This window comes from Zalophus californianus, chromosome 6 (genome assembly GCF_009762305.2).
Source record: "Zalophus californianus isolate mZalCal1 chromosome 6, mZalCal1.pri.v2, whole genome shotgun sequence".
Taxonomy (NCBI): Eukaryota; Metazoa; Chordata; class Mammalia; order Carnivora; family Otariidae; genus Zalophus; species Zalophus californianus.
The window spans coordinates 103550018-103564346 of NC_045600.1; the positions used below are offsets into that span (position 1 = coordinate 103550018).

Genomic DNA, 14329 nt, shown 5'->3' on the forward strand with positions numbered 1-14329 from the left:
CCCTCTGTATCCCTGAATTTACTTTAAAATCTGTATACACCTGCTGTTTCTTTTTTCTAAACCACATTGTAATATGGGGCCTTATGGGTAGAAAGATGAGTTAAAAATATACAAAGCAGATTACTCACCAAGGCCACGTTTGCCCTTGTGTGTGGGGGGAAATTCACCATGAGCCTCAGCTGAGCAGCTTTTAAAGTCGAATGAGCTCATTTTATCAAAGCTTGCTCTGTTGCCCTCTCCTGTTTTACAGCTGATTAGATTAATTGAATATGATTAATAAATTATAGTATGACAAACTCAGAATTATCTGTGTTAATTAGGGACGGGTAGCATGGAAAAATGAAATCTTAAGATGTCTTTCCTCTTGGCTTTGTTTCTGCAGATGCCACAAAGACACATCACGTGAAAGCAAGCTCACATTTCCTTATCCTTTCTTTGTCTTCCCGTACATTCTTTTGCAGGTGACAGCAAAAAGACTGGAACTGAAGGAATTAGGGAAAGAGGGACAGATTTGTCCAGTCTACTTGGTAGATAATGGTTGCAGTCTTCAGTTAAGACTCTTTCAGATGGAGTATGTGAATTAGTTATTTGGTGGGCTTTTTTTACACTTTTTTCCCCCCAGAGAAATGGCATCATACTCATTTTACTTCTTTAATCTAGAATTCGAAGTATAGTTGTAGTGGGTACTACTTTAACTATAACATGTGGAATTTTTTTTTCAAAATTATTGAATGTTATGGACCTAGTTCATTTATATCTTGTTCCTTTTATAATATTATAATGTAAGTGCTTTCCAAGTTTCTTTATAATCTTGATAATGACCAAGGATTACTTTTAACATATTAAAATATAGCAATTTTAATAATTTAATAACAATTTAGTAATTTTAATATATAACTATATATACTTTAAAAATATTCCTTCATGGTGAAAAAGACTCAGAGTCTTCAGTGGCTACTCTAGCCCTGGGAAGTAAAGGGTGGGAATCCGGGAGGTGTGTTTTATTTTCAAGGAAGTGTATCCGTACCGGTCTAACAGAAGACATCACTCAGGGGCACCTGGGTGGCTCAGTGGATTGAGCCTCCGTCCGACTCTTGATCTCGGCTGAGGTTTTGATCTCACAGTTGTGAGTTTGAGCCCCACGTTGGGCTCCGTGCTGGGTGGGGAGCCTACTTTAAAAAAAAAAAAAGATATCACACTCTCTAGGTATTCTGTGGTGGGAAATAAGGGTCATTGCCCTCCATGACTCAAGATTAGATTGGAGACTTCCAATGAGTCTTCTGTATCTTACTTACAGGCCTGTCATTTGGGGCAACCTCCTGCTTATGACCTGTTAAAAAACATATTTTGTATTTGTAACTTTGAAAAACTTGCCTGAGAAAGACAGGTGCTAACATTCAGTGATCCTTAATGCGTTCCTCGGGATTGGAAAAGAGCAGTCTGTTTTGGAAGAAGGTGGTAAAGGGAAACATCACGTGAATAATTCTTTTATTCAAGATTGAGGGCTAGTGAGTGGAAACTGTGCAGTTAGTTTTCTTGCTCTGGTGCCTGGGTCCTCTTCTTTAGTTATTGGGGATGAGGGTGGAGAGCCTCGAACGGGGTGTTCCACTTTGAAGTCAGTTTAATAAAAACAAGCTGATAAAATATAATTTGAAATGTTTTTTGTCAATTTTAGAAAAATTATTTTATGTGGTACTGGATGATTCTCCGAGCCATTCAGATATCAGGACAGCTTTGTAGAAATAGTCTCATGTCAATATTGCTTAGATTTTCTTTCCTCCTAACCCCAAACACTGGGATTTGGAAATAGGGAGCATAATGATCAAATGGGAAGTCTGAGGGGGTAGTATATTTTGATAACCCACTCATTTTATGCTTTGACAGAGTTATCATTCATTCTTTGTATTTTTTAAAAGATTATTTATTTATTTGAGAGAGAGAGAGAGAAAGAGTGTGAGCAGGAGGGAGAGGAAGAGGGAGAGAGAATCTGAAGCAGACTCTGCCGAGCCCAGAGCCCGATGCAGCGTTCGATTCCACGACTGTGAGATCATGACCTGAACCGAAACCCAGAGTCAGACACTTAACCGACTGAGCCACCCAGGTGCCCCTCATTCTTTGTATTTGAAGGTTAAAGTGGCAATTAGCTGGGGGAAAAGGGAAACAAAAGAAAATGTGATGTATTCTAGTCCTTCGTTAGTCCAGACTGCATCCTGTAGCTCTGAAACGTGAGTAAGAGATCTTAGATTTACCAACCCAGTTGGTATTGGGTATTGGTATCATTGTATTCTGTTAAAAGCCAAGCCAAGGAAGTAATAAGTGGCAGAATCCTTTATCACCATCTAAAGTAAGTAAAATGTCTTAAGTACACAGAGGTGGATGACCATATTTTTATATATATATATATATATATATAACATATATATAGGATAGCATAATGGGCCCATTGAAGTGTTTACTTCCTATGCATGTAAGGTTATAGTGCTGTTAACTTTAAACTTTTGTATTGTGAGGGAGTGTGTTTACGGATCAGGATGATATATCATTTGTAGAAGTTTTTCATTTTTGATTGGGAAAAACTATATTCTGTTCATGCCATTTTTATTGATCCTTGTGTCATCCTTTTACTTGTATATACTCCATCTGTTTGTTTTAACCTTACTCATTAGGAGTAGCTTATTATAATTACCCATCTGTCACCCTGGCTACAGTGAGCCGTAAATGCTGCTTAATTTTACTGTACTTTTGTGTCATTGATGTTGGTTTTGATCAAGAGAAGGCTTTTTTGCTAACTAGGTTCAGAGCACTGCGAGTTTGCAGCTATGTTTGTTTATTTTATAATCTCTGATCACTTTCCTTTTATCTAGAGAAAAGTCAGTGGGAGAAGAAGGTGGGAAGGGGTGAGGTAGGTATTGCAGGAAAGAGATTATGACTTTTGATGATTCTTCTCTTCAGCCTGCTGTAATTTGACATAGACGCTATCCCTTGCTCCCCCAATTAAAAAAAAAAAGTTGGTTTGTATTAACTTGGTGAGGAAAATTACTAAATTTTGTGTTTTGTACCAATATAAGCTGAAATCTTTCTTAAATAAGTGATTTGGAAATTTTCCTGAAAAATAATAAAATTATAGCTAACGTTTGTTTCAGCCCTAGTTGCTAACTGATATATTAAACATTGATAAAATCTTTTTTGTCTTTCCTCTTTTAAGAACCAGTTTGCAAAGGGAAAAAATACATCATTTGTTTTTAGTTAGTTGCACCATGTAATGTTACTTAGTTATACTATTTTATATGTATTTTTTTCTTTTTAGCTTTCATTTGCCTCCAGATGAATGGAAAATATGATACATGGTCAACCCTTGGAAAGATCTAAAGGATCAGTTTTACTGCATTTTTGGTGCAACATCATTGGAATGTAGTTGTATTTTTTTCCAGTGATAATTCCAGTGATTTGGCAGTATGGTTTTCCCACAGCAACAACGTGTTGAATCAGGGATTTGCTTTTCTATTTTCGTTTTCTGAATAACCACAGTATTCCCTCACCCTTAAATGAAACAGACCTAACCCTGAGTTGCCAGAGACAAACAAGGAAATTCCAGGTTGAGGAAAGTGATAGTGACTCACACTGGAGGGGGTTGCCTGCTACAAAGGTACACTTTCTCAGAAACAGTGGCTGGAGCAGAGGCGATGCTGCTGGTTTCATTTGGGAGCAGTTTGCTTCTTGAGATGGTCATGAATTAATAATGGGGAAAGGAATGGAAATCTCAGAGACGTTCCGAACTTTTATTCTCCAGGCATGTTTAATTCATGTATTAGGCTTTTTATGAAAAAAGATTTTTTGAATGTAAAACATCTGTTCATTGAAAACCTCTAAAATCCACATTTTAAAAACTTCAAGCACATTGCTACTTCCAGATTGAGTAACACTGAAAACACATTTCCTTTTGAAAATGCAAGATTTGCAACAGAAACTTGCCATGCATTCATTTGGCCATTCGCAAATGGTGAACTGAATGCTGGATAGTCTCTGCCGGCCTCTTAATCAGACTGGAAATTCTCAGTCCTTCCTAGGTGTTTCAGAATACTTCTATCTGAGTTGTAGCCATGTTATTGCACCTTATTTGCTATTTTTTGGTGTGTTTTTTCCCTCTTGACATTTTTGTAGTTCTAGCCTTGAGAACCTTTTGTTTGTCATTCAACACATAGCTTATTTTAGCAGTTATCATTTGGTACATAATGATTTGTTATTTTGCCCTGTTATTTCCCAAAGACATTTTAAGAGTTAAATAGATCTTCATAATTTAATCTATAAAGCCCTTTGAGACACTCAAATATAGACCTTACTCAAAACTGTTTCTAATCTGCACTGTTTTTGTAACTGTTGCACATACATTTATGGCTCAAAGAAATAAATTCTTCCTTATTTCTAGAATTAGTTTATGAGTTTATCTTTTGTTGGTATGATTTGCTTCTATGGGTACAGCAGTCTTTTTTTTTTAACATTTTATTTATTTGAGAGAGAATGAGAGAGAAAGAGAGAGAGAGAGAGCATGAGAGGGGGGAGGGTCAGAGGGAGAAGCAGACTCCCCACTGAGCAGGGAGCCCGATGTGGGACTCGATCCCGGGACTCCAGGATCATGACCTGAGCCGAAGGCAGTCGCTTAACCAACTGAGCCACCCAGGCACCCTGGGTACAGCAGTCTTATGCCAGGAATGCGAAGAACTGAGTTTAATTCGGTAACAAGTAGAAACTTTATTTATTTTTTAGATTTTATTTGTTTATTTGTCAGAGAGAGAGAGCACAAGTAGGGGGAGCTGTAGGCAGAGGGAGAAGCAGGCTTCCCGCTGAGCAGGGAGCCCGATGCAGGGCTCAATCCCAGGACCCTGGGATCATGACCTGAGCCGAAGGCAGACGCCTAACCGACTGAGCCACGCAGGCGTCCCGACAAGTAGAAACTTTTAAAACAGTGTAAAGATGTGCAGCTTTTTCAGCAGGAAGGAGCAATATGTGTCACTATTGATTTACACCATAAATGAGGTTTAATTTACTGCGCTCTGTTCACAGAGGAGAGGAACCAAAGAAATCTGAAAACTTCTGTCTTCTTTTTGGTATAGGAAGTGTTATTTAAAGGGCAGATTATATTCGCAGACCACTGTGATCATTTCAAACTGTTGTTCAATGACTTCTAAACTTACTTTTAATGTTTTTTCTGCTAAACTTTAGACTTTATGATTTTCAAAAAGGAAACCAGATTGTAAATTTGAATATAAACAAAACAAAAAATTAAATGGTTCTGGGGCGCCTGGGTGGCTCAGTTGGTTAAGCGACTGCCTTCGGCTCAGGTCATGATCCTGGAGTCCCGGGATCGAGCCCCACATCGGGCTCCCTGCTCAGCAGGGAGTCTGCTTCTCCCTCTGACCCTCTTCCCTCTCGTGCTCTCTATCTCTCATTCTCTCTCTCTCAGATAAATAAATAAAATCTTTAAAAAAAAAAATAAATGGTTCTGATTATATGCAGCAAAATTGGTACTTGGTGAACATACTTTTATGAACTTAACAGAATATGTATTTACAAAAGAACAATGCCTTGAACTCCTCTCTTTCAATCTAAGTAACGTTGTTTGGTGGTTTTTGTTTTTGTTTTTGTTTTGGAGGAGGGGGAGGGGGAGAGAGAGTCTTAAGCAGGCTCCACCCCCAGCACGGAGCCAGAAGCAGGGCTCAATCTCAGGACCCTGAGATCATGACGTGAGCTGAAATCAAGAGTCACACGTTTAACCGACTGAGCTACCCTGGGGCCCCAATCTAAGTAACATTCTTAACTTTATTTCTATCTACTTTTATACATTTTCTCCAAGTCCTTTATTTTGGAAAAAACTATTTTGAAGCTTCAATCTGTGACTCTTATTTTTTCCCATTTCAGGAATCTGTTTTTCTTTTTTTTTTTTTTTTTTTGAGGAATCTGTTTTTCTAATTAGAGATCTTAGCTAATTGTCCTAAAGTCAGCTACTCTAAAATCTCATTAATCTCCATGTTTAAAAGTCCACAAAAAAAGCCCAAGCAAAATGAGGTTGTCAAAGTTGTAAAACAGCAGTATCCATCTACACTGCATCTTCATCATTAATAAAAATCTAAAGTAAGGAAGTGAGGGTAGCATTTCTTTAAAGTGGATTTCAATATTTGGGACACTTTTTTCTATTTCTGGAATATCTCTGAAATGTAAATAGACCAACCACTAACCCATATTCTGATAGCTTGGGATCACAGATGTTTCTAAACTTTGAAACAAAGTACATTTTTCCCCTTTTAATTGTGAAAGTGCAGTGTTGGACTTCTGCTTCTTAAAGTGGGTCAGAGGGGATAGATACTCTGTTTTTTTGCTATTAATGTATGGCACCATGAGTAAACCCAGCATTAGAATCTTGTATTGCTATCATTCATTGAAAGGCTACATGTCCCAGAAATTTGACTTTTTTTTTTTTTTTCACGGATCTCTTGGCTGCAGCCAAAGTGGGCTTTTTTTATAAAAGCACTTGAGTGGGAACCTGGTATGGAACATGTCAGGTGAAGGTCCCTGCTATTTCTCTACCCCCCGATTTTCCTGGGTCAGCTTACCTCCCCAAGTAACCCAAGACCGTTCTAAGGTAGAAGAGAGAGCTCTTGTGTATTCTAAAGCTACAGGACCCACAGGGCAAAAATGCATCCAGATCACAGCGAGGCTGAAGGTCAGGACGACTGGCTGGCTCTTTCCACACTCCAGCACAAACCTAGGGCAGCCTCCCTATGCTCTTGAAACAGAAAAAGGTTGTTAGTAAATAAACATCTGTTGGCTGACTAATTCGACATCAGTGTAAAATAATTTTGTCAATCTGTTCCCTCTCTGTGTTAAATTATATCTGATTTGTGGAATGAAAGGGGGCCCAGTACTGCTCATTCCAAGCTCCTTTGCCCTGTGAGGTCTGTTAACTATGGACGTGGGTCAAGTTCAAAGGTTCCTTCCCTCTGTTCTGCCGGCCAGCTTCTAACCACACTGCTGGTTTCTGAGAAATATCTGATAAGCAATGCTTTAGGCAAGTGCTCACACCATATCCCTCCCTAGAGCCTCACTGCCAGGTCTCTGCCGGCTCTTGTTAATGTGGGTCACCCTGGACAATGCAGAGGCCTCAAGTACAACTTTACCTATTCCTCAGAGGTACAGGGCACAGCCCCACCCCCGTCCTAAGGGTGGAGGGAGGATACCCTCTTCCTTCTCCCACTGGAATGGGAAATCAGAACTTCTGTGTTCCTCTCCTGGAGTGCCACTCTCAACAGTGACCAAATGTGTATTCTTTCATTATTCTTAGCCCAAATAGAACCTTCTTTTTCCTCCAGGCAGGGAAGGAAATGCCCCTGAACTCCCTGCTTGAAATCTGAGTGACCAACACTCCTTGCTACCCCGTGCCCCTGATTTGCTCCCTCACTTTCTGAACTTGATCCAATCTTGCTATCACCCACACCTGGTCACCAAGGGCTCACAGGCCCTCTGTATATTGAACAGCAGCATGGAGTAGTGCCTGTTGTCCACTCCCCCCCTCCAACTAGCTCCCACTAACTGTTTTAAGTTGCCTTTCATCTCTAAATTTGGTTTGATTTTTCTGCTGTCATGAATGAATGTCTTCAGATAATCGTTTTTTCAAATAACTACTTGTTGCTTCTTAAAAATTAGGAACAATTTCAGGCGTACAAGAGTATACCTAATATAAAACATTCCCACATCCAGGTACCACCATGCAGTTTTAGAAATAACAAATGTTAGAGTTGAAGTCCCTCTGGACCTCTCCCTAATCACCTCTTCTTCCATTTCTCTTCAGAGGTAACAGCTATACTGATTTTGTTGATAGTCATTCTCATGTATGGTTTTTTTTTTTTAGATTTTTATTTATTTGAGAGAGAGAATGAGAGAGAGAGAGCACATTAAGGGGGGGGAGGGTCAGAGGGAGAAGCAGACTCCCCGCCGAGCAGGGAGCCCGATGCGGGACTCGATCCCGGGACTCCAGGATCATGACCTGAGCCAAAGGCAGTCGCTTAACCAACTGAGCCACCCAGGTGCCCCCTCATGTATGTTTTTATACTTTAATTACACATGGATGTATATATAAATGATACATTCTATATTTGGGGTATTTTTGAAATTTTATAGAAATGATTTGACTCTGGGAAATTTCTGCTGTTGGCTTTTTTCACTTCATATTATGTTTTTAGTTTTTAGATTCAGTCATGTTGATACCTGTGACTCTCGTTCACTGCTCCTGGATATCTCCTGTATACCAAGATATTCTCACACTGGGGGCATTCCCATTGTTGCTAGTGTTTTGCTCTGGACCTTTAAAGAGCAGGCCTCCCCCAGGGAGACATGGACATTCTTATACACATCTCTTTGGAAGGCCTGATCTTTAAATGCCAAGTTTGATTTTTGACCCCTTTTTGAATTAGTCTTTGTGAATCTGAATAAGCTGTTGTATCTCCCTGGGCCTCAGTTTGCTTAGGCACGAGGGAGGACTGAACTAAATAATCTCTAAGGTTCTTTCCAAGCCTAGAATCCTGTGATTCCTTTCCAGCTTGCTTCTCTCCCTCCTTACAGTGTATAGTGTGTATCAGTTATGAGCAACTGCTTAGCATGAGAATCAATTCAGAAAAAAAAAATCTGTGTGTGTATGTAGTTAAATTCAAAATGAAAATGACTTTGAGTCCCTTGGGAATGTTTTCTTACGATGTAGATTTCCTATTCTATTGATTAGATAAATATTAATAACAAAACTGGCACTGCTTTACAGCCATCAGAAAGTTAATGTTGGGGCTTATTCTAGTAAACATGGAAGCAGTGTTGGAGTCTTGTCTCCTGAGTGTGGATTGTTGGGCTGTGTTACCAGCTGGGCAGGCTGCATGAAGCCTGGTGGCTGATGGATTGCTCATGAGTTGGGATGACTCAGGGTCGTCATTTTGAACATGAGTTATCGTATTATGTGTTGCAAGAAATGATGCTTTCTAAAAGACTGTTGAAATATGAAGGGCTTTTTTTTTCCACCCTAAGAGTAGTGCCCTTCAGAAGCTATGTTTTTGAGATTGTATAATCTTTTTAAATGAAGGAAAAAAAAAGTTGCTCCCTTCCTGCCAGAATGAGCTGTAGTTCTTGCTGCTGTTGATATGACTGCCTGCTCCTTCTTTGCAGCCTCTAATCATCTGAGGCTAGGGCACAGGCCGGCACTTTGGAACTATAGTCTCAGGGACTCTCGGGCAGTGAAGATCACGGTTTAGCGCAGAGATGTCGTGGCAACGACATGGGTTGCTTATTGTCTTTTTTTTCCTTCATATTTTCTGTTTGTGGCTCAACACTAGATGAAATACTAGAGTTATTATCAAACTTGGTAACTTACACGTCAGGGTAGTAGTGATAGCTGTTATGATTTGTCCATTTCATATAGCTATGAATAGAACATTTTACTAATTGATAGATTGGAGTATTATTCTAACAGATACTGTGATCGATTCAACAGCTTTTCCACTCTCCTATTTTTAGCAGTCCTCTGGGTCAGGAAAGTGACCCAGCTCCAGGGATGGGTCTTGATCAATCTAAATTTAGGGATGAGTTTAGATTAATCCAATCTTGGTGACTGCCCATGGCCGTGATTGGTTCCGGAACTCAGCATTAGCCCCTAGAACATGACATTTCATGGTTATAATTCTAGAAATAAAACATGAAGGAAAGGTCGCTGGAGGCTTTGTGGAAACATTTCCTCCCTTTGAAGTGAGAGGCACAGGAAGATGATCTCTTTTCTTCTCAGTATTGCTGTTGTGGTCAGGAACCGTTATCAGTCAGGGGATGAAATTGATACTCCCAAGGGGACAGAGCCAAAGGAGGTACAGAGAAATGAGCTGGAACTACTGGATTGAGCCATCCCCCTGAACCTCAGCTCATCACTGGGCTCATTATATGAGTCAACAAATTACCTTAAGCTAGTTTGATTTGAGGTTTCTAGTATTTGCAGCAGAGAGCATCCTAACTGATATAATTACATTACTATATTATGACTGGTTATTCTAAATCTGGAGTAGTCTCAGGAAGTTATCTTTTCTTTAAATTTTAAAGTGAATGTTAATCCACCATATAGTCTACTGTTGTTATTGCCAAACTAGTTGTAATGTAACGATCTTGATTTTCATATTGTAATAGATTTCTTAGCATCCTTACTATTGTTACTATAGTACACTAAGAAAACTTTGAACTTCGGAGTTGTTCTTAGTTCTCCCCACACTTACTAGAATGTAACCTTTACTTACTTGCCTAAGAGTATTTAACCTTTTATTATCTACTGTTTACATGTTTCTGTATGCAATCTAACTAGAAAAGAGAGGATGGACCCTTTGCTTGATTTGAGAGCAATTCAGAGCAATGTGTTAACAAAACCAAATAACACAGGATTAAGCCAGGACTTGCCATGTCAGGGATGGACATGGCCAAGGAGAGAGCTGAGGGAGGACGGGGGTGGGGGAGGGCCCATGGGTGGAGTGGCATCCTCAGGGAAGGCTGCTACGTGAGATGGCCATGCACATGCAGAGGGGAGGAGGTGTGGGGCAGTTGGAGAGAGGCTCTGAGGGTGGCAGGGTCAGGAGAGCAGTGCCTCCGAGAAGCTGTATTGCCAGGCAGAGGAAGTTGGACCCACAGCTTCTTAAGTAGTGAGGTGCTATTACCACAGAGATGGTTAACAGTTACTCTCACAGTGGCACACAGGGGAGCTAGACCAGGGAGAGAGGTTGGCACTGAGTCCTGGGAAGCTGTTACCATAATTCATGTGTCAGGTGACAAGAGCTGTAGGATAATAGCATCTGAGTATGTAATACCTTACGTCAATATGGAATTTCAGAGTTCCCAAAGCACATTCAAACACGTTATCTAGTTTATCTAATTACGTCCCCTCACCCTTTTTTATGGATGAAGATACAGAGGTTCAGAGCAGTTAAGAACGTCCCAAAAGCTGTCAATTACAGAACCCAACCTACAGTTTGTAGGTCTTTGGACTTTCAGGTCTGGTGCTTTTCAGTAATAATATAAATGACATTTTCCATTATTAGTGAAATTCGAGTTGTGCTAATTTGACTCGGCTCTGTGCATTTGTCTGTCAGCTGGCTCCTGACAGCAGTGTAAACAAAAGCTAAGTACCACTGCTCCTAACTCCTCTGAACAGTGAAAAGATGGTGAAGTATCACAGATAACGGTACGACCTCCTCAAATTACAGAAAGGTGATTCTTCTCACAAATACAAAAAACAAAAGGCGGGGTGCGAAGAAAGTTTCCTAAATGTTTTAAATGAATGGAGAGTGCCTGAGACTTTAGGGAGCCTCCAAGTGGCAGCCTTTTTGGGTGCTCTCAATATTTATATGTAGAAACATTGTGGTAACATAGTATTGAAGGCTTTTCTCCCCCCAGAATAACTGCATTTAATGTTTAAGTCAATTTAGCAGATACGTAATTGACACGTTTTCTTGAAATGTCATGGAAACCGCTTTTAAGGGGTTCTGAACAGAATGCAAAAGAATAGAAAAATAAAAGCCAAGTGGCCAGATGATAAAGATTTAGCAAATTGCATCCAGGTTGTATTCATTAACTTGTCCCTTCAGAGAGTAGCAGCTTATTCCTGATAAGTGTAGAGCATTCTGATATTTGTCAAGGACTTTGTGGTTCTTTGTAATTGAAATTGCTAAATAAGTTTTGAACTACCAAAGTGCGGGGTGGGGGGGTTGGAATTGGTGAAGGGAGGGTTAGACTTTTAACTGCCAGGGCCCCCAAACAACTTTCACGTGGTACCTGCCTGGCCCACTTGAGTGCTACTTACAGGTTGGAGTCACCTGGAGAGCTTTTAAAATTACCAGTGCAGAGATCCTAGCCTTGACCAACTAAGCTGGAATCTCAGAATTTGAGGAAGGGAGCATACCTAGTCATAAGTAGTTTATTAAAATTCTCCAGGCAATCCTAAAGTTCAGCTAGGGCTAAAAACCTTATTCTAGCTATTTTGGCTCCAGCCAGTAAGCTGCAAGAAACATTTATTAAAATGTACATACAAGGGGGGCCTGGTTGGGCGTCTGCCTTCAGCTCAGGTCATGATCCCAGAGTCCTGGGATCCAGCCCCACGTCCGGCTCCTGGCTCGGCGGGGAGCCTGCTTCTCCCTCTCCCTCTTTCCTCTCCCCCCCGCTCATGCTCTCTCTCTCTCTGTATCTCTGTGTCTTGAATGAATAAATAAAATCTTTTTAAAAAATGTACATATGATACTTGCTAGCTGTATAAAATAAATATGTAGGTTTTCCCATCCCTGAGCTCAAATAGGCAGGTTTGGGGGCTTGGGGTTTTGTTTTTCTCCTTAGCCAGTTGCAGATCCTAAAGAACACATGGCAGGAGATGGAGGAAGACATTCTAAAGAGGTCCCATGGCGTTTTTTTAGGGAAGGATGTGGCAGGAAGGGTAGGAATCATTGTTTATATGTGTTTCAGGAAGCAGAAAATATGGCATGTTCCAAGTCTATCTAAATTATGTAACTTTGAGGGATGTGATCCATTTGGATCAAAATAATGAGGCATATAATACATTGCATTTAACATGTGTGGGAATTCTTTGCAGAGTAATTAGCATTCCTTTCTTCAGCCTGTATTCAGAGGAAACATACCATTCACACCCTCTCTGTGTTCACATTTTCCAGTGCGTTGGAGAGCTTTTTTTTTTTTCAATAGAAATCTTTGTCCTTTTCCTAATAAGACTTGGATTATATTCAGAGAAATTTAGCATTTCTTTTTCTTTTTTCTGGCAGGAATTGATTTTAAAATCAGAACGATAGAACTAGATGGAAAGAAAATTAAGCTTCAGATATGGTAAGTAAAAAAAAAGAATTATACACCCAGTTTCTTCCTTCATCGGGAATTGAAAGTGGGAATTAAAATGTGAATTGTGGTAAGTTAGAGGTAACTTGTGATAGCTAAAACATCTTTTCTTTACCAGAACCAAGGGAAGTGAGTAAGTATTCAAAGGTATCTCCACCAAGAACGGGAAGGTAAGGAATGATCTTACAGCTGGAAGGGATCCGAGAACTCATTCTTCCCAGACACTAATTTTGTAGGGAAGGAAAGAAAAGCTAAAGAGAGTGTATACACCTTTTCATTGTAGTTGTTGGCAGCTTTGAAATCAGGTAAGGCAAGAGTAGTCCCATGGTAGGAACCCTGAGCGGGTTCTTCTATGGAAGTACACAGATCTAGGTTCTAGGTTCTCTCAACTGAGGGCCTGGGCCAGTTGCTTCCCTTCTTAGGGCCTGTTTTTCCTCAATGGTAAATTGGTTGGTGAGCCTGAAGACATCTGAGTTCCCCTCCAGATCTAACACTTCATCATTTGTTTTCATGTTTCTTCTCTTCAAATAAAAAAAAAAATGAGGACCGCCAAACCAATCTAATGTGTGATGATGACAGCAGTAGACAAAGCTTAGAAATTTAGAGCAGCCTAGATTACAAAGCAGGCAGGGCAAAATAGTAAAGTAATGTATATCAGCTTTTTTCTTAGGCTGTTTTTCTTCTTTAAATCTCAGAACCAGGACAGAACTAGAGCATCATATTGAGATCCACTGGTCCTTCTTTTACAGAGGAAGAACTTAGAATGGTTAAGTCCATCTGAGGGCATCTCTCTGGGTCAGTGATAAAGCTGAGACAACTCCCCAAATCTGGAGCAATGTGTCAGCTTTATATATTAGCCTAGTGTAGTGGGTCCCGGTGTATTCGTTGGAAAACATGGTGAAGGTTACCAGAGGTTGTCCTTTTCAAAAATCTATTCATATTTTGTAAGAGGCCAAATGTTTTAAAGATATTAAAAAAAATTTAAGGGAGAAGCAAAGAGAATTTCTGACTCTGTGCTGAACAGTCCTGACCATAGCAATAAGAAGCGTTTCTAGGAGCCTGTGGGCAGTCAGCTAGCAGTCAGCTAATTTAGAACTTAATATAACATCATAGCAGTATTTATCAATACTCTCAGCAGCAAAATAAGACTCCATTTAGGCTTCACAACCTATATTTAGTATGGCAGGGGTTCTCCTCTATCCTCCCTGCAGAGCTGGTTCTAAATCAAGTAGTGTGTTAGACCAAAATATGGTTAGTTGGCTCAAAGATGCTTGGCTTCTGTTTTCCCCATGATATGTTTGCCATATACCAAACAAGTGCCCTGGGCATCTGATCCTGATCAGTGAGAGAATGGCAGGATACGATGACTGTGGTGCGAAGCCTGGCCCTGCCCTCAACAGCTGAGACCTTGGGATGCTTGAGGGTCATT

At 40.1% G+C, this 14329-nt stretch overlaps 1 protein-coding gene across 2 annotated transcripts in view; it reads left to right on the plus strand.

The window, feature by feature from the left end:
• Positions 1–14329, plus strand: part of RAB8B (RAB8B, member RAS oncogene family) — a 57558-nt gene that overhangs the window by 29430 nt on the left and 13799 nt on the right. For both annotated transcript variants that reach the window (XM_035727979.1, XM_027570412.1), the window contains exon 2: positions 12831–12891. In XM_035727979.1, the coding sequence (XP_035583872.1) occupies positions 12831–12891 (61 nt within the window). The remainder of the gene's footprint in view (positions 1–12830; positions 12892–14329) is intronic.